Source organism: Acomys russatus, chromosome 13 (assembly GCF_903995435.1).
Source record: "Acomys russatus chromosome 13, mAcoRus1.1, whole genome shotgun sequence".
Taxonomy (NCBI): Eukaryota; Metazoa; Chordata; class Mammalia; order Rodentia; family Muridae; genus Acomys; species Acomys russatus.
Genome location: NC_067149.1, coordinates 41,327,621 through 41,353,205, shown reverse-complemented (window position 1 = coordinate 41,353,205; position 25,585 = coordinate 41,327,621). Strand labels below are relative to the sequence as shown.

Genomic DNA, 25,585 nt, shown 5'->3' with positions numbered 1-25,585 from the left:
AAAAAAAAAAAAAGCAAGCAAACAAACAAAGACAAGAAAAGTTTCTCTTCCCAAATAACATCTGTGCATGTCAAGTTAAAACTAACCAGTACATCCATATATCCTTCAAGCCAAGGTTGATGCTCCAAACTGAAAGACAGACTGAAACACACAAGGGGAGGTGGCAGGAAAGATGCAGTGTCTTTCTCCTGGAGTCAGGACAGAAGCTTGGCCAGTGCATGACTCCTACATCCTGTTTAAGCCTCCATGTGAAAAGCTATTTCTCTGTATTCTTGGTGTCTCCTGAAGGCTGTATGCTCTTTGACAGTGAACAGCAATTGAGTCACATCTGGTCCACTAGAATAGCCTTCTGAGAAACAGTAGATGGGGGAGAGGTTACTTTATAGGTAAATAAATGTACTGTCATTGGGATGAAGGAGAGAGGTAGGAAGGAGTGAGAGAGTGGTGCCATGAGTAACTGGATAGAATGAAAGGCTATGAGTGGACAGATGAGGGAGGGGCGGGTTTTGATGGAAGTGGGTGGGGTGATGAATATGAGTGGAGGATGAATGGATGAATATGGTGGTTAGATGGATGGACTGTTGGATAGATGGATGATGGATAGATGGATAGATGGGTGGATGGATGATGGATAGATGGATATCAGTTGCTCTGTGCGCATAGGTAGTTGAATGGATGTGGGTGGTGAGGTAAGTAGATGGATTGTGTAGGTGAGCCAATGGATGGATAAGGGTAGATGGATATATGGATGTGAGCGGCTGGTGGGAGGATGGGTGGTTAGGTGGATGGATGAGGATGAGTGAATGTAAACCCCTGGTTGGGTGGATGAGCATGGGTGGGTGAATGGATGGATGTAGGCAGGCGGAAGAATGGGTGTGTAGATGTTGGTAGGAGGATGGCTACACTGGCCAGTGAGTGAATGAGAATAAGTTAGTAAGAGTCTCAGGAGCATCCATATACCTCTTCCCATGGCAGCAAGATGTAGACATGGACCTCAGATCCAGACTATGGCAGCAGTTGCTGCCTCCAGACTATTGAACTGCACTCTTCTTTTGTTGTTGTTTGTTTGTTTGTTTTGTTTTGTTTTTTCGAGACAGGGTTTCTCTGCGTAGCCTTGGCTGTCCTAGAATCACTTTGTAGACCAGGCTGGCCTCAAACACACAGCGATCCACCTGCCTCTGCCTCTGGAGTGCTGGAATTAAAGGTGTAGGCCACCACGCCCAGCTTGAACTGCACTCTTAAAACTGCCTTTGCTTATGAAGGCTGTGTTCAGTGATCCAGAGACCCCTTGATTTGCTTGTAGCTTTTATTCCTTAGAGGCTGAACTAGCAGAGCTGGGGGTATGTCTTAGTTGGGAGAGAGCTCGCCAAGCACTCACGGAGCCCTGTGTGTGATCATCAGCATTGCATGAACAAAGTGTGATGCTCACAGCTGTGGTCCCAGGACTCCAGCAGGTGGTAAGACGAGGATCAGAAGTTCCTCTGGAAACAGGAGGATGGGAGATGAAACTTGGGAGCTAAGAAGTTTTAGACCATGTATAAAACCTCGGATAGCCAACCCCCCCGCCACACCCAGCCCCCAGGCCTCAGGAGACCCACCAAAGCACAGATGGAAGGGCCGAGGTGGCAGGCAGGGGGACTGGGAGAAGTCCTGCAGGCCAGCTTCAAGCTCAAGCACCCTTCAGAGAATGGGGGTGTTTTCTTTCCACTCCCACTGTGCATGGTTACGAACTAGACTTGACCTCCAAGGAAAGCTGCATGAGTCATCTTTTTGTCACAAACTGCTTCCCTGCCTCCGAAATCCTATCGAAAGCTCTTTACCCACACGCCTTTGCCTTTGTAGTCTCCAGCTCTTTTGAGCCGCAAGACTTCTCTGGCTTCTTGTCACCTTGCCCTTCTCAGAGCCGCTGCCAAGTGTTCAATGGAAATGACTTTCCTCCAAGTCAAACGGCTCTCAGCCTTCTTGGAAAGACAGGCTCTTCCGCCCACATTCACTCTTGCATCGCGGATGCTCCTGAGCAGACGTGGGCTCTTCAAAGCAGGCAGGCCTGGCACTTAACATTTGAGTGTTAGACAGAGGGTGGCTGTGTGAAGGGCCGAAGCCATGTGAGAGCCCACTGAGAACATGATCCTGAAAGCATGAACTATGTATTCATGGACCTCCCTGGAGCCCAACCTGGAACAGAAGGAACATGACCCTGGCAAGGAAGTTTCTGAACAGATGAGCCCAGTTGTGCCTTGTTAAAAGCCCGAGGTTCCCAGGGTGCCACCTGACCAGGGAGCCTGGGGAATGCCCATATGGTAGAAAAGATATGAAGATTGTATCACTGTGAGTCCTGGGGCCAGGCTGATGATGGGGAGGCTGAGGGAGAATGAAATGGCTTTGGGATGTAGAGATGCCCTTGAGCCAGCGTCTGGCTCCTGACCCAGGATCTAGCCTAGCTCCAGTGAGTCTCAAGGGCTCTTAGTCAGACCGCACTCTGAAGCTGGATTCTGGCCAAGGCAAGGACACCAAAGAGTGTGGAGAAACCCAAAAGGGGCTTTTGGCAGGGGTTGGTTTTTCACGACAGGGTTTCTCTGTGTTAGCCTTGGCTGTCTTGAACTGCTTTGTAGACCAGGCTGGCCTCGAACTCACAGAGATCCGCCTGCCTCTGCCTCCCGAGTGCTGGGATTAAAGGCGTGCGCCACCACCGCCACCCAGCTGTTGTTGTTGTTGTTCCTTTTCTGACCATTGGTGGGGGGTTTTCTGCCTGGATTTCTGAGAGTTTGCATCCACTGAAACCAGGGTTACAGACACTCGTGAGGAGCCATGCGGATGCTAGGAATCGAACTCCGGTTCTCTGGTTCTCTACTAGAACAAGCAATGTCCATAACCGCTGAGCCACATCCCCAGGCACCAGAAGGGGCTTTGCAGGCATGAAGCAGGTGGGGGCTTGGGGGTGGGGGAGATGACAGGGTCCACCATGTTAAACTCAGCAGCAAGCCTGGTTTTCACCTTTTACAAATAGGCTTTCTGGGGAAAGATGTCAAGAGTAAGGGACCCAGATGGGCATCTTAGTCCTGATAGAGATCTTAATCCCAGCACCCTCTACCCCTCAGCCTGTGACCCACACTCCACCTGCACTCCTGGCACACCAGCTCACACTCACACAGGCACACACCTCACTTCAGTACACAGCCTCACACCAGCTCACACTCACACAGGCACACACCTCACTTCAGTACACAGCCTCGCACCAGCTCACACTCACACAGGCACACACCTCACTTCAGTACACAGCCTCACACCAGCTCACACTCACACAGGCACATGCCGCACATCAGTACACAGCCTCACACCAGCTCACACTCACACAGGCACACTCTTCAACCAGCACACACTCTCACACTAGCACATATACTCTCATACCAGCACACACTCACACTAGCACACACCTTACACCAGCTCACACCTCACACCAGCACACATCTCTCATCAGTACACATTCTCACACCAGTACACACTTTCACACCATCACACACATCACATCGCTCCACAGTCTCATACCAGCACACACCTCCTGACTGCACCACTCTCAGTGAACTATAAAGGAAGGGTCTGCAGTATTCCAGAGAGAGACAGGAGCTATCAACAGTCGCCAGGAGTGCAGATCAGAAACAGGTGCTGGCTCAGCTGCGTCTGAGCAATGCCACCCCTCCCCCTGGAGCCTCAGAGCACACAGCTGTAAGCTGGGAACAGCCGCCCCACCTCCTGGGAGCCGTGAGGATGCAGCCTGAGGGACATGTGAGCAACTGTCCAAGTAGAGCACTTGGAGAGAAACAGCCATGTCTGGTGACTAATCCAGGCATGTGGGGACTTTCGTTGCCTATGTCTGTCCTTAAGGGTGGTGTTTAGTCCCATAAAGCCCATCATGTGGACTATTGCCAAACTGCCCTTTATCAACCTTGGTGTCTATGTAACAGATACCCAAGAGAAACCAGCTTCAAACAAGGGCTAGGTCATTTTGGTTGGTTTCTGTCTGTCATCAGCTGGGCCTTTGCTTTGGGCCTACGGTGAAGCCACATATCGGAGTGGATGCATGTGTCAGAGAAAGCCAGTCACCACGGTGCCAAGAAGCCAACGAAAGCAAGAGGAGGAGACTGGAGTTCCAGAATGCTCTCCTTTAGGGGACACTGACTCTAAGACTCCCACTCTGCACCTCCTGATGGTGTCAGTCTCTAAGATGACTGGGAGCTTTGACCCTTGGAGAATACTTACTATTCAAATTAGTGGTTACCATGGAGTTTGTTTGGGTGTTTTTCTTCATTGTCATGTACCATGAAATCTGACCATTTTAACCATCTTGACCCTTTCAACCATCTTTAAACACATGAGTTAGTAGGATTACATGTACTCTCATGGCTGTGACCCATCCATACACTTGTCACCTTGCAAAATTGAACCTCTGGCTACATTAACACCAACTTCCAATGCCCTTCCTTGAGCTCTGGGCAGCAGCCGCTCAGCTCTCCATCTCGATGAGTTGACACCTCTTAAGATCAGACCACTGATGTCTGCCTTATTTCCCTTAGCATAATGTCCTCAACTTCATGTAATAGCAGACGTCAGAATTTCTTTCCTCTTTAAGACTCGTAACATTCCATTGTGTGTTGAAACCACAGCCATCAGTTGATTCCACCGCTTTGAGGCTATGAATGTGAGTGCTAAGGTCTCTTTGAGTCCCCTGTTAGCAATTGTTTTAAGAAGATACCCAGAAGTGTGCTTTGCTGTGTAACATAGTTTTTTTGTTTGTTTGTTTGGGTGGGTGGGTTGGTTTTTGTTGTTGTTGTTGTTGTTGGTTTTTTTGTTGTTGTTGTTTTGTTTGGTTTTTGGTTTTTGGTTTTTCAGTTTTGTTTTTTACATCAAGTGTTTCAGGGGACTCCAGCTTTCTGTAGGATCTACATCATCTCTTGCTCCTACGAACAACACACACGGGAGCTCCAGGCACTTCACATCCTTCCCAACATGGGTTACTTCTTGAAGCTTCTGTTATTTAATAGTAGCATCAAAATGGGTGTGAGGTGATGCATGCTGGGTATTGGGTTTTAATTTTATATATCTGTGGCTGTGTGGGTGTTGAGTATAGGGCCTCCCAGCCATGGCACACTTGTGGAAGTAAGAAGGCATCTTTGTGAAGTCAGCTCTCTTCTTCAACCGTGTGGCTTCCAGGACTTGAACTCAGGTCTTCAGGCTTGGCAGCAGGGCCTTTGCCCGCTGAGCCATCTCATCAGTCCTTAATCCCATTTTTCTTTCTAACAGTATTTATTGTTTGTGGCTCTTCAGGTCAGCATGTATTGCTTTTCACTGCATTCACTCCCCAGCACCGAAAGATTGGCCCAGATACAATAGGCCCATGTCTGTACCCTGTGCTGCTCAAGGGCTTGATACCCAAGGTTGGGGGTGGGGGGATCTGGAATAGAATCTGGATACTTGCAACAGCCCCAGGTCTGGCTTCAGCAGCTTATTTCTTCCCCTACTCTGGGGATGGGGGAGGGGAGCTGAACCCCCACCCCCACCCCCCTTCAAGCAGGCACAGTCCCAACCACAGAACAGAAGCCCCGTAGAGCAGACACCTCCTACAGCTAGAACACAGGAGCAAAACCTCAGAGTTTGTCAGGATGAAAAAAAGTCAAGAGCAAAGAGGGGAGGGCAACCGCTTTCTGAATAATGTACGTAGGCGATTTCAGAGCTCAAGTTCAGAGAAACAAATTGAATTACGGAGGAGGCAGCTCTGCCATTTGCAACACTGGATTGTTTGAAATCCTTTTAGAGGAAAATTAAAATATTTCACAGAGGGTAATAAAATGCTGGGTGCTTGGCAAGCATGACTGCTCAGCTCTCTTGGGCAAATAAGTAATTAGGTATTTTTATTTAAGGCCTCCGTGTCGTCATTTTCTTTCATTAGCGGAGGGGTGAAAGGCTGTTGTGGAAAACACATAAAACTCTGAAATCTCAAGAAAGTTAGTTAGAAAATTAGGTTTTAAAGTACAATATAACCACATTTTAGTGAGCCAAAGGGAAGTTCTTGGAATTTATTATCGATGGGAATTTATTTTCTATGCGAAGTTTAAGATGCGTCTGCTTCACCATGACCTGGACATGGGACGTCTTCCAAGGCACTTGATGCTGAGTCTCAGGCTAGCCAGGCTGAGGGAGCCAGGAGATGGTCTGAGCCTCATTCTTGTTCTAGACGCTGGATCACCCACTGAGGAACCTGCCGCTCCATCCTACGCCAGCATCCCTTACCATGTTCTACTGGTGTGGAAATGGCTGGTGTTTCTCCTCTGCTCCAATCCCTTCGTTTCACAGATGGAGAAGCAGTTTGAAATGTTCTTTCCTTCTTGGCATCCCTGGGTCTTGGGGCCACCATTCTGTCAATGTCAATATCCCCACATGACTCTAGTCTGCTCCCCAGGCCTGAGCCAGGCCTTCAAGAGTGGAGAGCAAGCCATCCTATTGGTGATGGAGGGGTGACCCCAGTCCAGAGTCACTGGTAAAGGCTGGCATCTTTTTTTAAATTAAGTTTTCTTGTGTTTTACCTTTGGGCATCTTTGGGTGGCTATGTATGTGTGTCTATATAGGTGTATACAGGGGCCAGAAGAAGGTATGAGATCTCTTGGAGATGATGTCATAGACATTTGTGAGCTACCCAGGATGGGCTCTGTGGTCCAAACTCTGGCCTCATGATTGAATAGCAAGCATTTGTAGTTAACTGCTGAGCTTATCTCTCCATCTTGAATCCACCTTGTTCTTGCCCCAAATGCTCTCCTTGGCAATTTCAAGGAGAGTGAGGATGGGGATTCAGAAAGCCCTTTTGTAGGACTGGTCTAAGACCAGGCAAAGCCACTTCTGAGGTGGAGGAGACACAGATATGACCATTGCTATTTGTCCCTCTTCAAAATCTCGCCAAGCCTAGGGTTATCTCTAGCAGCCGTTAACTGCTCCCGAAGGCCCACTGCCCAAGTAGTTTACACAGTAATTCTTAGTGAGATGAGTGGGTGCATGGCTGGGGGTAGAGGGTGCAGGAGACAGAATGTGCATTTGCAGAGCTTCACCCCCAACAGCCACTTCTTAACCCCATTCCTAGTGCTCATTTGCAAGCATCTTGTAGTGACCTACTGTCCTATATCTTTTGCAGGCAACTAGTCTACCTTGAGCCATCAGCAAATAGTAAGTAAGCACCTATAAAGTGCAGTGGGCTCCATGCTTGCCCTGGGAACTTGGAGGGAATTAGAACACAAGAGATGGACTCAAGTCCAGGAGATATTTGAGTATGTCCTTAAAGAAGAGAAGAACTTTGCCCACCAGGGAAGGGTAGGAGATTCTTCAGGAGCAACCCATGTTTTCCTAAATCTCTGGGACAGGAAATGCTGCCAGAGGATCAGCAGGTGCCAAAGGGGTGTCAAATAAGCAATGGGAGAGAAGGAAAAGAGAAAGGAAGCAGGAAAAAGGATGAGTCAATTGCGTTTATTTGTAGAGTGGTTTAAAAGGAACGCTCTGGAGCGGCAAACCCAGAGCAGCCTCACAAATGGGCTGTGGAGTGGCTGGGTGGCAGCAGGGGTTCAGCCTCCTGATAGGAAGCTTTCAACCAGCAAGACAGAGCTACATGCCCACTCAGACACTGGGCTAGACCTCTCACAAAGGACGCTCTGGGGGTGGGGGAGGCAAGGTCAATATCAGACATCTTCCTCAGTCACTCTCCACTGATTTATTTATTAAGACAGGGTCACACTATATAGCCCTGGCTGGCCTTGAACTTACAGAGATCAACCTGCCCCTGCCTCCAATGCTGAGATTAAAGGTATGCACCACCATGCCTGGCTCCACCTTACTTTTTGAGACAGAGTCTCTCATAGAAGCTGGGCTCACCAATTTTGCTTGGCTGTCAGGCCAGCAAGCTCCAGAGATTGTCCTTCCCAGCACTTAGATTGCAAGTGCTTTTCATGTGGTGCTGAGATGGCAGGCACTGTATAGCTAAGCCATCTCTCCACCCCGTTTGGCCAAATGTTTTTATGTAATAGCTGTTCTGTCTGTTCTAACCTAAATCAAACTAGGAGGATGGTCTACCCACTGAAAGGTATGAGATACATGGGACACCTGGTCTCAAGGGGCTTATGCTGAGTGAAAAAGCCAATCTCCATCAATAGTATCCTGTATAATTTCATGTATGTACCATGCTTGACATGACTGATATGGGCTGGGGATGTAACACAATGGTAAAGCACTTTCTTAGCACGTACAAAGATCTGGAATTGATTTCTATCACTGCACCAAAAGAAAACAAAAAATGAGGAATGCAGAGGGGTGGAAACTGGTCACTAAAGGCAGAGAGAGGGCAGACTATGGCTATCAAAGAATGAGACAAGGTCACGTGTTAAATTCTCGTAATGTTTCCAGGTATTGATGTCATGCCTTGATGAAGAACCAAATACACACGTATGCATGTGAGTCTGAGTGAGGTTGCTTCAACTGTATCTGTGTCCCTGCCTTGTTGTGATATTGTTGCTTTGGTGATGTGAGGGGTGATGCGAGAGGTTAACGCTGGGAGAAGCTGTGAGGAGAGTATCGGAGAACCGCCTGTGTTAGTTTTCATCAGTAGTTATCTTAAAATAAAATGCCATCATACACATCCAGTGATGATTAAAAACAAATTGAAGGTTGAGACCAATTCAGGGTCAAATGGTGAGTTCTGAAGATGAGAAATATTCAGCGGGGTTCAACTTTAACCCATGTTTTACTTTTTTTTTAAGATTTATTCATTTATTATTATGTAAACAGTGCTCTGCCTGCATGTACACCTGCAGGCCAGAAGAGGGCATCAGATCATATTCTAGATGGTTGTGAGCTGGAAATTGAACTCAGGACCTCTGGAAGAGCAGCCAGTGCTCTTAACCTCTGAGCAATCTCTTCAGCCTCACATTTTACTTGAAAGAAAGGAAGGAAGGAAGGAAGGAAGGAAGGAAGGAAGAAAGAAAGAAAGAAAGAAAGGTAAATTTGGCCAGTCGTGGTGGTGCACACCTTTAATCCCAGCACTTGAGAGGCAGAGGCAGGTGGATCACTGTGCGTTTGAGGTCAGCCTGGTCTACAAAGTGAATCCAGGACAGCCAATGCTACACAGAGAGACTCTGTCTCAAAACAACCCCAAAAGAAAAATCTGGCCAGATATGGTATATACTTATAACCCCAGCACTTGGGAGCTAGAGGCAGGACAATCAACAGTTTCAGAATATGTTTGGCTGTGCAGCAAGTTCAAATTCCACCTGAGCTATATGAGACAGACCCAGTGTCAAAACAAGCAAACATGAAGAGTTTGAAACAACAACAAAAAAAAGTTTGAAGCATTTATGTAGTTATCTGACTATGTCTTACATCATTGTCTTTTTTTTATGCTGAGTATTGTGCTGGTTGGTGTTTGTTAATGTGATACCAGCTAGAGTCATCTAGGTAAAGACTGTGCCTCCATCTCCAACTGAGAAAGTGCCTCCATCAGAGTGTCCTATGGACAAGCTTGTGGGGCATTTTCTCGATTAATTGACTAATGTGGGAGAGCCCACTGTGGGCAGTGTCACAACTGAGCAGGCAGGCATACTGCACTGTCTGAGAAAGCAGGCCAAGCAAGCCATGAGGAGCAAGTCAACAAGCAGTGTTCCTCCATGGCTTCTGCTTCGGTTCCTGCCTCCAGGTTCCTGCCTTGGGTTCCTGCCTCCAGGTTCCTGCCTTGGGTTCCTGCCTCCAGGTTCCTGCCTTGGGTTCCTGCCTCCAGGTTCCTGCCTCCGGGTTCCTGCCTTGGGTTCCTGCCTCCGGGTTCCTGCCTTGGGTTCCTGCCTCCGGGTTCCTGTCCTGGCTTCTCTTAATGATGGACTATGATCAGGGCACATAAGATGGAACATACCATTTCCTCCTCAAGTTGCTTTTAGTCATAGTATTTTTTTTAAATCACAAGATAAAGTAGAAAAGAAATCATTCATAATTTTTTAAAAGCAAATTCTTAATGAGCAGCCCAAGAACCAGAAGTGCCCTGCGATGTCTCATAGCCCCACGTCCTACCCGCCCTGGACTTCTGGAGGCTCAGCCATGCAGCAGCCTCAGGGTCAAAATGATAGCCAGGGCAGAGACTCCTCTGTGATGAGTCCCACCCTGCATACACCCTGCCTTTCTCCACAGCCCCCAGAAAAGGAGGGTGCCCTGCCCCGGCAGGTGGGCAACAAGACAGAGTGTGGCCTGCTGGGCTTTGTGCTGGACTTGAGGCAGGACTACGAGCCGGTGCGCAGCCAGATGCCAGAGGAGAAGCTGTATAAGGTGTACACCTTCAACTCCGTGCGCAAGTCCATGAGCACCGTCATCAAGATGCCGGACGAGAGCTTCCGCATGTACAGCAAGGGTGCCTCGGAGATCGTGCTCAAAAAGTAAGCCACCCAGCACAGCTGTGGGTATATCCGGGTCACGCATCACCATCCCTACCCAGGCTGGACCTAAGCAAGTTACTTTGGCCCTGCACCTCACTTTCCCTATTTGTACACTGGTCAAGCCCAGAGATTCTCAACCCTGACTTGTATAGTACATTAGAGACACCTCAATTAAAAGAGAAGGAAAGAAGTTAGGCACAGTGATACACACCTTTAATCCCAGCACTCAGGAGGCAGAGGCAGGAGGACCTCTGAGTTAAGAGGCCAGACTTGTCTACACTGAGACCCTCTATCAAAGAGAAAACAAGAAGGATTAAAGGGAAGAAAGAAAGACAGACAGACCATTGATTCCCCCAGGTCACTCAAATTGGAACCATGAAGGCTAGCCTATACCTTCATTTTACTAGATGCTTCTCAGGCATTTTACTAGATGCTCCTGGTACCTGAGCAAGGCAGAAAATCACCAGCCTGGGTTTAGGGCTTCCCAAACCATTGCACCTGTGGTACTGCTTCCCCTGGCCCCAATCGGAACCTCCCAAACACTGCAAACTGCAGACAGCCGAGGGACCAAAGGCAAATATTGCAAAAAGGCTACCTGGCTCCACTCCTACCTGTGCTTCCCTGGCCTGCTGCACACACTGGGGGCATTGTGAGAGGACGATCAGGTGGGCATTCAACAGGCAACCTAGGTGGGCTTCGTTCATTTCCTTCCCTTCCCTCCCCAGGTGCTGCAAAATCCTCAGCGGGACAGGGGAACCCCGTGTCTTCCGGCCCCGCGACAGAGATGAGATGGTTAAGAAGGTGATCGAACCCATGGCCTGTGATGGGCTCCGTACCATCTGTGTGGCCTACCGTGACTTCCCCAGCAGCCCTGAGCCTGACTGGGACAATGAGAACGACATTCTCAATGAACTCACATGCATCTGTGTGGTGGGCATTGAAGACCCAGTGCGACCTGAGGTAGGCCCCTGATGCCAGTGAGCCCAGAACAGGGCAGGGCTAGAGCCAGGCCCGTGAGTAACCTGAGAGCTCTGTCTGCTCAGCTCTCTGAGCTTCAGGTCCCCAGGCAACGGGATCAGGATCCTTCTCCTCACAAACATTTCCACTCTAAAACCAGTGTAGCCATACTTAGCAACTTTCCACTCAGAAGGACTGGGAAGAGCCCCCAAGCAAGCCATGTGCTGCTCTGAGCGAGAATAGTATTCACACTGTTCCCCCAAGTCACCAATGGTGTTTCTCTCCTGTCTGCCTAGGGAACAGGTGTAGGGCCTGCCTGGTTCCAGAAGCCTCTCACCTTGTGAGATATAGCTATTGTCATGATCTGCATCCCAAGCCTCCATTACAGCTGGATACTCAGGGCATCCCTCCAGGAGAACCCAGGGCATAGCCTTCTAATAGTGATGCAGTCTCTGTCTGCCCAGAGGTGGCTTAGCAGTAAGACCCGATGTCCATGCTCCTAAGCCTTTAGCAGGTATCTGGGAGACAAGACTCAAAGCTACTGGCAGGTCATATTCTCAGCAGAAGAGACAGGTGACGTCACCTGCATGATGAAGATAAAAGTGATATGTGGAGTGTCCAGCTCCAGACCTATCATGGTCACAGAAGAAGAGTTATGTGGTCCGTGTGTGCCAATGCAGACATCATGAGAAGATGTTAGTGCTATGGGCAGGCCAAGCATTCACCTCACACAGGGTGCCAAGAAAGCACAGGGTCTGAAGCAGACAGACACAGGAGCTGGCTCCTCTTCTCCTCTGGGTTCCCATGGGTCCATGAAGGCCTGTGAGATGTGGTGCTCATACCCAGAGGCATACCCTAACCTTCCTCCAACAATGGTGGATCCAGCATCCTGCCCTTCCCTGTAGTATTCTCTTTGGACCTCTGCCTACTCCCTGCCCTTTCAGAGCCCCAGTGGTCCCTTTTTAAAAGTGGAGATAGGTGTCAGGCTGTCTTCCAGGTTTCTGCTTGGTGCTGTAGGATTCTGTCTTCCAAAGAACAAGTGAAACCAGGTCACAGACATGGATTTTTACATCCAGGCAGCTATGAGAGGCATCAGAGTGTGAGCACAGACACCAGACAGACCTGAACCCACATGTGCTAGAGTGGCTAGGCTGTGTGACACTGAGCCAATTACATAGCCTCTCTGGGCCATATTGGTAGCCTGGGCATGACAATATCCTCCCATGCCCACATGTGACCATGAGATAGTGTAAGGGAGCAGACTACATACATATGAGCCCCGAGACCAGCATATAGGCCAGCAGCTCAAGAATGAGGATGCCTAATGGCCTCCCGAGCTGAGTCATTTCTCAGGGTCCTGTATTGGCAAACAACCTGGCCTTCAGAAGATGCATGAATGAATGAACGAACGAATGAATTTGAACCCAACTCTCCAGCACGGTTCTGCGTTTCTCTTCTCTCTCTCTCTCTCTCTCTCTCTCTCTCTCTCTCTCTCTCTCTCTCTCTCTCTCTCTCTCTCTCATCCACTTGTAACCCCTCTTCCTATCCATCTGCCTGCTGGGGATCTGTCTAACTCCTCGTCCCAAAGATGGTTTTCAGACTCCAAGGACAGCTGCTTGTCACCAGCAGTTAGTGGGCTCAGGCCTCCCAGAGATGAGTTATCTATTATCACCTCACTGGAAGTCACTGAACCCCACCTCCCCCCAGCCTCTTCCAGGCGCTCCCTTCTGTGCAGCCTCCTCCAACTCCAGACTGACCCAGGCCCTCACCAACCTTGGAAACATCCTTATAGAGGATGCCAGTATGAGGTGCTGAGAAAGCTGTGACCCGCCTTTGAGAGTCAGTAACACACTTAACCAACCGCACGTCCCATAAAGTCAAAAATGCCAGAAGTGTCTTCTGCCCTCTTCTGTTTTGGTTGCTGGTCGTTGACTTCACAATCACTGCGATGAGTGGAGGGTTAAAAGTTAGTCTCACTCAGGCCATTTTTCCACTCATCAGTTTATAGACAAGTACACTGGCCCCTGAGAGACTGGAATGGTCCCAAAGTCTCCCTGTAAGTGGCTAGACAGATCCAGAGTAGACCTGGTGTTCTGGACCTTGACTGAGGTGCCGTAGAAAGAAACAAGACAGAGAAGCTACAGAGAGGGAGGCTCCATACCCAGGACTTTGGAGCAGGGTTGAGCCCCTGGTACTTTTTGATGACAGCATTGTCATCTAGAGTTCTTGATTCCAACACAGATCTGGCAAGGAGCAGTTGGACAGAAGCCCAAGCTTTGCCCCCAACAAGCCACCTGCTTGCCTGGGACCTTTATCTTCTACCTATAGAATGTGGGTCAGCTGGGGGAGGGGGTGACCTTTCCTTCCAGACTGACATCTACAGACCAGAGGCAGCTGTAGAAGCCTCACACCCACACCTGCCAGGCTTCCATCAGTCCACCATCCTGCCCATCCATCTTCAATCATCCAGCCCACTAGGCTGTGTATTCAGAAACTCATGCTATGATGCTAACAAGACGGCTTGGGTGGGTGGGTGAGAGTGTTTACCATGCAAGCCGACAACTTAAGTTTAATCCCTAGGACTCTGGTAAAGGTAGAGAGAGCTAAGTCCACAAAGCTGTCCTCTGACCTCTACACATGAACTGTGTCATATAAAAATCATAGTCTTTCTCTCTCTTTCTCTCTCTCTCTCTCTCTCTCTCTCTGTGTGTGTGTGTGTGTGTGTGTGTGTGTGTGTGTGTGTGTGTGTACCTAGTCACTGTGACCCTGAGATAGATATGGATTTTAATTCTTTGGCGCCTCTGTCTGTCTGTCTGTCTGTCTGTCTGTCTGTCTGTCTGTCTCTCTCTCTCTCTCTCTCTCTCTCTCTCTCTCTCCCTCTCTCCCTCAATCTCCTCTCTCTCTCCTCTCCCTCTCCTCTCTCTCCTCTTCCCTCTCCTCTCTCTCTCTCTCTCTCTCTCTCTCTGTACCTAGTCACTGTGACCCTGAGATAGATATGGATTTTAATTCTTTGGCGTCTCTGTCTCTCTGTCTCTCTGTCTCTGTCTCTGTCTCTCTCTCTCTCTCTCCCTCCGGCTCTCTCCTCTCTCTCCTCTCGTCTCTCCTCTCCTCTCTCCTCTCTCTCCTCTCCTCTCTCTCTCTCTCTCTCTCTCTCTCCTCCCTCCCTCCTTAAAGAATTGAAAGTAGTGGGGGCTGTAGCTTCCTCGAGTGACAGCATAGGGTCAGGACACTAGCTTTAACATGTCCTGATACTCTCTGATGGGTGATGCATCAGTTCCTTTTCTCATCAGTGAAACAAACTACCTGGTCAAAGTGCCCTAAGGGAGGAAGGTTTACCTGAGCCCTGTTCTGGAGGGGAAGGCATGGTGGCAGGAATGTGAAGCAATGGTCACATTGCATCTGTGGTCAGGAACCCTAGAGATGAGTGCTGGTGCTCAGCTCATTTCTCCTCGTTATTCAGTCCAGGACCTCGGCCCATGGAAAGATACTACCCACCTTTAGGATGGATTTTCCTACTTCAGTTAACATAACCTGGAAAATCCCTCACATACATGGCCAAAGATTTGTCCTCAAGATGACTGCAGATGCTGTCAGTGCAACCAATATAAAACATCACAAGTGGCTTTAAGTAACATCTGCTCCAAGGCTCCCATTTTCCTGTCTGGGAATGAAAAGGTGGGATTGTATGAATCTCAAAGTATAACCAACAGAGCTGTGGGGTGGAGTGGGGTGGGGGTTCTTTCTCCTGTTGAGACTTGAACTGAGAGCCTCATTCTGGCAAGGTCCCAGTTCTCACCTCACAATGAGCCCCCACCACACTCAGGGCTCAGTTCTCACCTCACAATGAGCCCCCACCACACCCAGGCCCAGTTCTCACCTCACAGTGAGTCCCCACCACACCCAGGCCCAGTTCTCACCTCACAGTGAGCCCTTACCACATCCAGGCCCAGTTCTCACCTCACAGTGAACCCCCATCGCACCCAGGGCCAAGTTCTAACCTCATAGTGAGCCCCTGCCACACCCAGGGCCCAGTTCTCACCTCACAGTGAGCTCCCACCACACCCAGGCCCCAGTTCTCACCTCACAGTAAGTCCCCACCACATCCAGGCCCAGTTCTCACCTCACAGTGAACCCCCATCGCATCCGGGGCCCAGTTCTCACCTCATAGTGAGCCCCTATCACACCCAGGTCCCAGTTCTCACCTCATAGTGAGCCCAAATCACAACCAGGGCCCAGTTCTCACTTCACAGTGAGCCCACATCACACCCAGGGCCCAATTCTCACCTCACAGTGAGCCCCCACCACACCCAGGGCCCAGTTCTGACCTCACAGTGAGTCCCATCACACCGAGGTCCCAGGTCTTACCTCACAGTAAACCCCCACCACATCCAGGGCCCAGCTCTCACCTCACAGTGAGTCCCCACCACATCCAGGGACCAGTTCTCACCTCACAGTGAGTCCCCACCATATCCAGGGCCCAGTTCTCACCTCACAGTGAGTCCCCACCACATCCAGGGACCAGTTCTCACCTCACAGTGAGCTCCCACCACACCCAGGGCTCAGTTCTCACCTCACAGTGAGTCCCCATCACACCCAGGGCCCAGTTCTCACCTCACAGTGAGTCCCCACCACATCCAGAGGCCAGTTCTCACCTCACAGTGAGTCCCCACCACATCCAGGGCCCAGTTCTCACCTCACAGTGAGTCCCTACCACATCCAGGGACCAGTTCTCACCTCACAGTGGGTCCCCACCACATCCAGGGACCAGTTCTCACCTCACAGTGGGTCCCCATCACACCCAGGGCCCAGTTCTCACCTCACAGTGAACCCCCATCATACCCAAGGCCGAATTCTCACCTCACAGTGAGCCCCATCACACCCAGGTCCCAGTTCTAACCTCACAGTGAGCCCCCACCACCCCCATGGCCCAGTTCTCACTTCACAGTGAGCCCCCACCACACCCAGGCCCCAGTTCCACCTCACAATGAGCCCCCACAATACCCAGGACACACTTCTCACCTCACAGTGAGCCCCCACCACACCCAGGCCCCGGTTCTCACCTCACAGTAAGTCCCCACCACATCCAGGGCCCAGTTCTCACCTCACAGTGAGTCCCCATCACACCCAGGGACCAGTTATCACCTCACAGTGAAACCCCACTACCCCCAGGGCCCAGTTCTCACCTCTGAACCCCCACCACACCCAGGCCCCAGTTCTCACCTCACAGTGAACCCCCACCACACCCAGGCCCCAGTTCTCACCTCACAGTGAACCCCCACCACACCCAGGCCCCGGTTCTCACCTCACAGTGAACCCCCACCACACCCAGGCCCCGGTTCTCACCTCACAGTGAACCCCCACCACCCCCAGGGCCCCGGTTCTCATGTCACAGTGAACCCCCACTGTACCCAGGCCCCGGTTCTCACCTCACAGTGAACCCCCACCACTGCCAAGCCCCAGTTCCACCTAACAATGAGCCCCCACCACACTCAGGGCCCAGTTCTCACCTCACAGTGAAACCCCACCACACTCAGGCCCCAGTTCTCACCTCACAGTGAACCCCCACCACACCCAGGGCCCAGTTCTCACCTCACAGTGAACCCCCCCACACCCAGGCCCCAGTTCTCACCTCACAGTGAACCCCCACCACACCCAGGGCCCAGTTCTCACCTCACAGTGAGCCCCCACTATACCCAAGCCCCTGGCCCACCTCACTGGCAGCCTTATCACCCATTTTTGTGGGTGACTTTTCCCAAAATGTTCCCACCTATGTCAGCCATCTCATGCAGCTTTTCCAGTCTGACCTTTGTCCCTTTACCCATCAAATGGTTCCTGGAGTCATGTAATAGACACCTTGTACTGGATTCCAGCAATGTGAGGCCCAGACAGAGGGGCTTTGTGATGGCTTCCCACGCTTTCCCAGGTGCACTCTTCGCTTACCTCAGTTTTCCCGACTGCCACACTGCCTTCCTCCTTCAGGCGCACTACAGGCCAGAGCAGCATCAAACATTCACCGAAGTCTCTACTCAAGACAATCCAAAGCTAAGAGAAGCTGGTATGGAGGAAGCTGTCAGGAGAACATCGTTCTGGGACATGCTGGGGGTTACCCTGGGGGTGTTCGGAGCCCTTGGAGTCAACAGACACCGGCTGTCACCCAAAACAACAGATGTTTAAAGCCCTTTATGTAATGACAACAGGAAGCGCCCATTTCCTGCTTTTCCTCAGTGAGAAGATCTAGGATAATTTTAGCAGAGGAAGCCACTTTTTAAAATAGTTAACACTGGTTTTATTTATTTGGAAAGCATATTTCAAGCCAGACCCATGCCCCTGAGATTTGAGTCTTAATCATCTCAGTACTCAGAGCTCAGAACAATTGAATAACACCACTGCTGTTTGTTGAGTGAATAGTGAAAGAAAATCCTCAGAAAAGTTCAAGGAAGTGTCCCTCTGGGGTTGGCGGGATCTAGATGCTTCCTGAGTAGAGAGCACTGAGCGTAGAAGGCAAGTAAACGCTGGCATATAAGGGCTGAGGGAAAAGGGTATCCCAGGCAGCAGGGCAGAGAGGGCGAAGAAAGAAAAGGAAATGGTAAAAGATAGCTTTTCATTACTGTAACAAATAGTGCAACAAACAGACATATCTGCTTATAAAAAGGGAAGGAAAGGTCCAATGGGCCTCACAATTTCAGAGGTGTCATAGTCAGTGGGTCCCACTACTTTGGGGTCTGTGGCGAGACAGCACATGCTAGTGAGAGCACATGGCAGAGCCATGCATACAATTCGTGTCAGAGCTGAGAGGCAAGAGACAGAAGGAGAAGCTGGGGCCCCAGAGTCCCCTCCCAAGACATATTACATGCACAACCCACCTCTTAAAGGCTCTAGCAGCTCCTCACAGCACCACCCTGAGGACCTCACTTCAATATACAGGCCTTTAGGGAACATTCCAGACCTGAACTGCCACAGATAGGCTGCATATCTGGCTCTTGTAAGAACTCCTATTGCATTTATGAAACGAAAGCCTAGAAAGGGGCGTGGAGCCTTGTTCTTCTCCCAGAACTGTTGCTGTTGTTGTTTGGTTTGGTTTGGTTTGGTTTAGGTTTAGGTTTTGGTGTTTGTTTGTTTGTTTGTTTGTTTGTTTGTTTTACAAAGCCTAGAGTGTGGTCAGCTTTGTCCTGTGAGGCAGTCTAAAAACTGTGTGAGGCCTGGGCCTGATGTGGTGGTGTGGTGGCTCACACCTTTAATCCCAGCACTCAAGAGGCAGAGACAGGAGGATCTCTGTGAGTTCAAGGCTAGCCTGGTCTATGACAGTTTCCAGGACAGCCAGGGCTATACAGTGAGACTCTGTCTAAAACAAAACAAACAAGGCATGAGTCCCAAACTACACTACAGACTACCATGCCCCCAGTGGAGGGCTTTCCACAGAAGCAAGCTTCCCACCCCCCACCCCATGTGTGCCCTTGTATACACACACACACACACACACACAGAGAGAGAGAGAGAGAGAGAGAGAGGAGAGAGAGGAGAGAGAGAGAGAGAGAGAGAGAGAGAGAGAGAGAGACCACACACACACACATACACAGAGAGAGACTGAGACACACACACACACACTCACACCTCAGTGTCTGACCTCGGGTTCCTCAGAAGCTTCACAGCTACCAGCCCTCCTCCCACACCTCCCAGCTTCAGCCCCTCCTCGTGGCCTACAGCACAGCCCCTAGCCCCTCACACCTAGAGCGCTCTCTGTCTTTATACCTTGAGATTAACGCTGTGGGCAGGATGGCTTTCTTGTGCTGTCTGCATCGCTTGAGTCCAACTGCACCTGGAGTTGCTTTTGACAAAATAGAACTGGCTCAAACACCCCTTCCGCCAGGAAGCTCTCCGTGGTTTCTCCTCCATACACCGTCCCCTGTGCTTTCCAGGGCCCTCAGTCTCTACCTGCACTAAAGACCATGTCTCCTAAAGACCCCCATCTCTGTAAGAGAGTTCAAGTATGGCAGAGTAACGCTCCATCTGGAAACAAAAAATAAAGGTTCTTTCAAAGAACAAGCTAAACTAGCTTTACTGTGGAACAGTAGACCTCAGAGGAGGGAGCATCCCATCACCAGGGGTGTGTAAGCAGAGACTGGGCCAACCGTCTGCTGGGGATGTCTGGGGAAGATCTAGGCAACGAGCAGAGGCAAGGAGTCAGATGATGCCAAGCCCCTTCCCACGCTGGGACCTTTTAAACACTTGAATCCATTCCTAGGGACCAAAGCCAGACAAGGTGCAGGTTTCTAGAAGAACAGCAGCTCTGGGGCTGAAGGCAAGTATGTTGCCTACATACACACACACACACACACACACACACACACACACACACACATATCATATACACACATGCATACATAGTCACATATACACACATACATCACACATACATATAAACACACATGCATATAAATATGTGCATATATGCATATAGTCACATACACAGAGTCACACACACACACACACACACACACACACACACACACACACACACACACAGTCTTGAGGGCATACTAAATTATATAAGCCTGATCCCGTACCTGCAAGTGGCAGGGTACAGTGGGGCCGACCCAGAAAGGGCATTCCAAGGCCCACTTCCTTTCTTACAGTTCCGAGGCTGAGAAGGGGCTGAAGGCAATAATTGTCCATGTAAGACTTCTGCTAGCCCTGCCCAAACAAAGCACTGATGTTCCCTGAGTTAGGATGAGTCCATTTCAGACCTTCTGACTTCATAAAGACACAAAAGCAAAGCATGCCCATGAAAACCATGCCTGGAGACTGACTCTGACTCTAATATGGGCCAGAGAAATAAAACATAGCACACTGTTGACACTGTGCAGGGTAGCACCTACTTGACCCCAAGACCATGAGAGGAAGGGAAAGTCTGCTCTAGGCCTGCCTCATAGCCTCTTGGGAGCTGCTAGCTCTAGAAGGTTCTTTCCTGACCACTATGACAAAACAGAAGCAACTTAAGAGAGAAGAGTTTGTCTGCGCTCACTGTTCAGAGGGGTTTTAGTTTGACAGTGGGAAGAGCGTATGACAGGATGCACACAGTGGGTCTGAAGCCAGGGCCAGGCTGTAACCCTCAAAGACCTTCCCCTAGCAACCAGCGCCACTTCCTGAAGGTTCATAGCCCCGCAGCCCAGCTGGAGACCAGATGCTCAAGCATAAGAGCCTGGGGGCAGTTTGCATACAGACCAAGACCCTTGTGTTTGGTACCATCTCGGGTTGTAGACACTTAGCCAGCATGGCCATCATGAGCACCCCTTCGAGTGTACATCTCTGTCTCCTCATCTCCCCCTCCATAAGGATGCCAATTGTGACCTCATCTCATGTTGACTACCCCCAAAGGTACTTTCTGCCAATAAGGTCTTGTCACAGAGAGAGCAGCTCAAAGGACCCTGGAGTTGGCAGGGAGCAGGTAGGCATGAGTGCTCAGGTCCACTTGTGCAAGAAGAGTTGGGTCTCAGGCTTGCCTGACAGGCCCAAGATTCTAGCATGCTCTGGGTCTTGTATACTGTGGCATGTTGACAAAGATGCTTCATAGCAGATGCCCCCAACTATGTGTCCGCCGTGGCTTTGGGTCACAGTCACTCATTCGGGTTATCTGTGTCATGCATGAACACTGCATTGCCTCTGGGCCATGCTCTGCATCCTAACCACTCTAAGGAGGAAGCTGCTGAGAAGAGTGGGCCTTGCCACCTTCTGACTGGCTGACTAGATTGGCCCAGATGTTGGTGTGTCATTTTAGCCAGCAAAGGCCCAGTGCTTTGTCCCTCTCGGTCCTGTTTAACATGAAGAAGCGCCATTTGCATTTATTCTAAATCAGTGTAAATAAAGTGACCTCAAATACACGTGACTCTCCCCACAAACATTGAAAATACACAAAGGAGCTGATCATAGAGTTTGTAGATGAAACCTGGACAAATTCAATGCACTTAGTCCACTACTCTGCACTCCTGTCCAAGGCCAAACATGAGGGGTGTTTTTTATGGGTCTTTCCAATGCCTTTTGTCCAGGTCAGAAACTACAGGTATCACCTCAGGATAGAGGTACTCATGGTCAGTAGGTACTGGCTGCATGGGACTCTTAGGGCTGAGAATTCTGAGACTCTAACAGATTTAACCAGAGGATGTTGTGAACAATTGGTAATGCCTGTCACAGCCATAAAAAGGAGGTCATTGGCACCACCATCCTCGCCTGGTTAGTGGCGCCCTCCCACTCGTCCCTTACCCTCTCCTGTAGGTCCCAGAAGCCATCCGCAAGTGCCAGCGGGCAGGTATCACAGTCCGCATGGTCACCGGTGACAATATCAACACAGCCCGGGCCATCGCCATCAAGTGTGGCATTATCCACCCTGGGGAGGACTTCCTGTGCCTAGAAGGCAAAGAATTCAACCGGAGGATCCGCAATGAGAAGGGGGAGGTACGCGCATGCGCGCATGCGGCCACCGCAAAGGCTCCACTGTGGGCCAAGCTCGAGAGGGGGCCGGGAGGCGTGGGCGCTGCATGTTTGAACAGAAGCCATCTGGTGTGCCCTGAAGAGCCCAGTGACTTTGCATGGGGCCCAATTTTTCTCTGTGACCCCCACCGACATGCCACACCCCTCTCCAGATCGAGCAGGAGCGGATTGACAAGATCTGGCCAAAGCTGAGGGTGCTGGCTCGGTCCTCGCCCACGGATAAGCACACCCTGGTCAAAGGTAAGACTGGGGTGGTTTTTTAGCCCAGGACCAATCCGGCCTAAACCATGCCTAATTTGCATGGCGTTGTAGCTTCCCCCAGAAGGGAAAAGGGCACAGCAGGGATTCTCCTCATCTGGGGACCTTCTGACTTGTTACTTTTCAGCCTTGGGAGGCCTGCAGAGGCCTCTCGGAGAAAGGGGACTTTGGGAGACTGAGACTCTATTCTGATCTTCCAACTTCCTCTAGGTAGCAGTGGGCCTAGGCCTGGGGTCTCAGACCACCTGACAGAAGGCTGGGCAGCTGGGCTAGCGGTGCTCTTTCTAGTCCAGGTGCATAAAGCCTTTGCCCACCTTCAGGCATCTTACCAGCTTCTTCACGGCTTGGCAGTATTTGAGAAGTCCTGGCAACAGCAGAAGGCTAGAACCTTCATCCCCGACCCCACCATGAGAGGGGTCAGCAACACTTGTCAGTATTCATTTCTGTAGTCACAGGCCTGGCTCACACCCTGGTGGTCCTACTACCCTCTCTGAGGCCTTGGCAGACCCATCCACTCTGGGTCTCAGTTTCCCCTGTCTGTAAAGTGCCTAAAAGGTGGGAGTTCTTTCTTCTGCCTGGGATCACCCCTAGGTACCTTAGAATCATGTGTCTTAAAGCTGGGGACAGGCGTGGCCTGTGGATAAAAAAACGTGGAGCCCCGGGACTGCAGACACTACCTCAGAGGGCCCTGGCTCACCCTCCCTCCTCCCTGACTTATCAGTTCAGTCTCTGACTCTGTCACTGAGCATTTATGGAGGACCTACTGTGTGCCAGGACCCACTGTGTGCTCTAGCTGGTCCTTTACTGTGGACAGCAAAGGCTCCACAGCACAGGCACCAAGTCGTATCCCTGCACAGTGCAAGAGGCTGTTCTGCTCCAGCCACTGGACTCTTGCTCAGGCTGGGGTGGATGTGAAGCCCAGGGGTGGGGGGTGGGAGAAAGATCTGTGTTCCAGACACAGGGAACTACACTGTGCAGAGAGCCCCTGGTGTCATCAAGGAGGGGACTAGAGGAGCCCGGGGGAGATTGACCTTGGCCCCGGTGAATCAGGGGCACTGTCAAAAAAAAAAAAGGGTTGGGGAGGGGGGAGCATACAATGGAGGGCCAGGAGAGGAAGAATGTAATTTAGGATACTGATCATGCTTTGGGAGTGTGACCTGAAGGCAGAGGGGTCACTGGGATCTTCCAAATGCGACAGCTGCAGAATGGATGGGTGGCGCTCTGTGTGTGGGTAGATGTGTCCAAGTAGGTTGTGTGTGGATGTGGTGTGGAGAGAAACAGCAGGGAATCCCATAGAGCCCTCCTGTACAAACCTTGCTACAGGCCCAACCCCCTCACCGGGGTGTCAGGTGTGACAGATCTGGTAAGATGCTGATCTTCAATGTAGCTCTGATGTTCCAGTACGACCATCTGCCACAGACAGCCACTGTCAAGAAAATGGGGGCCTCAGCTAAAAACCTGTGGGGTGATGGACATATGGGGGGATGCAGGGAAGCTCCCAGAACCCAGGGCACCTACATGAATGAAGGCAGAAGTAAGACCATTAGAGGCCAAGGAGATAGGTGGGGGAGAAGCATCCCAGGGGTGAGAGGTACACAGGAAGACGGGAGGGAAGCCCACACAGTGGTCCACTGTGAGGCCAGCTGCTGAGAGGCCAGGAGAGACAGGATGGAGATGTGACCACAGGGAGGCCCTCAGGGAACTACACAGTGTAGTTCCTTGCCTTGTGAGTGCCCAGTGCTGGTCAAGGAACCAAAAGAGTCAAAGACTGGCCTGCCAACTCCAGGGGCAGAAGTCCAAGCAGGCAGAGCCTGGGACAGTAGCATGTGGACTGGCTGCCTGCCAGTGAGACAAGCCAGGAGAACTCCTGAGGAGCCAGGCATGGAAACTGTGCTTTATGCGGGGTAGTTAGAAGAAATGGTGCCCCAAATCTGGGAACTTGTCCCCTGCCCCCACAAGCTGTTGCTGTGTGCCTGACACAGACAGCGTAATTCCTACACCTGGACAAAGAGACCAACAGCCACAGTGATGACATGAGGGGCAGGTGTGGTTGTGTTCCACCTGGTTTTCACCAATTACAGTACAGGCTGACTGTGTGTGTACAGAGAAAGGTCAAGGCCATTGGGGCAGGATCCCTAGCAAATGGCACAGCCATGGCCTCCCTATGTGTGACTGGAGTTCCCAGGTAGAAGGTACTAGAAAAGCAGATGTTGAGTTCCCGTAGATGCAGAGAACTCTTCCTGCATCTGGGACGAACAGCTAGGGGACTGTTTCTTGGCTCTGGGGCCCTGAGCACACCCTCTTACCCACTAGGCATCATCGACAGCACACACACTGAGCAGCGGCAGGTGGTGGCTGTGACAGGGGACGGGACCAACGACGGGCCTGCTCTCAAGAAGGCAGATGTGGGCTTCGCAATGGTAAGAGTATCTCGAAGAGGGCTTCAGGTGGTGTCTGATTGGGTCTCAAAGGAGAGGATGGCAGCTTCAAACTGGGTTGTGGGATTCCCTATGTACACTTAACATTAGCCGTCCTGCACCCCCGCCCCCATCCTGTCCTCCTTCCATGCAAGCAAAGCTTTTGAGCCCTAGCCTAGCCTCAGAGGTCTTCCTGGAGAGGTCAGGCAATGTCCTGCTAGAGTCAGCCCTCTCCTGCTAGGCGCTTACAAGTCAAGGAGGAATGGGGCAAGGCCAGGCTTCCCAGGGAGAAAGTTGGCCTCAGAGGGGTGGCTGTGTGTGCACATGCATACCTGTATATGTGTACATGTTTGTATGCATATACATGTGCGTGCATGTGTGTGTGTGTACAGTCTGACTGTGCTGGTTTCTTTGGATCAGGGGTGAGGTACGCAGGACTATGGCTGTGTGTGTAGAGGTAAGGATGGCCAGATGGAGCTACTCACCTCTCTGGCTGCCCCACCAGGCTCCTGTCCCTGTCCCCACAGGGCATCGCAGGCACGGATGTGGCCAAGGAGGCCTCAGACATCATCCTGACGGACGACAACTTCAGCAGCATCGTCAAGGCAGTGATGTGGGGCCGTAATGTCTACGACAGCATATCCAAATTCCTGCAGTTCCAGCTGACTGTCAACGTGGTGGCTGTGATCGTGGCCTTCACAGGTGCCTGCATTACACAGGTGGGTCCTGGGAGAGTCATACCGAAGGTTGGGAAAGGGCAGTCTCCAGCCTCCAGGACATCCTATGTTGTTGGGATCACCACACTGAGGATGGATGCACGTCATGGCACGCCTCCCAAGAACAGGACTCTGTCAGTCCTTCATGTAGCCACCAGCCCGATGCAGTTGAGAAATCGGGCCTAGACAGGTAGTGTGACTCAGGTGACCCCAGAAATGAAGGGTATCAGAGACCTCATGCCCATCTCATGCCCGTCTCGCCACCTGCACCAGCTTGACCCTTGCTCCAGAGGCTGGCAGAAGAAGC

The 25,585-nt window shown here is 50.9% G+C and overlaps 1 protein-coding gene across 2 annotated transcripts in view; it reads left to right on the top strand.

The window, feature by feature from the left end:
- The window catches only part of Atp2b2 (ATPase plasma membrane Ca2+ transporting 2), a 300,161-nt gene that overhangs the window by 257,777 nt on the left and 16,799 nt on the right, over positions 1–25,585 (top strand). For both annotated transcript variants that reach the window (XM_051155098.1, XM_051155099.1), the window contains 6 exons: positions 10,204–10,445; positions 11,171–11,405; positions 21,672–21,851; positions 22,040–22,127; positions 24,459–24,565; positions 25,090–25,281. In XM_051155098.1, coding sequence (XP_051011055.1) covers positions 10,204–10,445; positions 11,171–11,405; positions 21,672–21,851; positions 22,040–22,127; positions 24,459–24,565; positions 25,090–25,281 — 1,044 coding nt within the window. The remainder of the gene's footprint in view (positions 1–10,203; positions 10,446–11,170; positions 11,406–21,671; positions 21,852–22,039; positions 22,128–24,458; positions 24,566–25,089; positions 25,282–25,585) is intronic.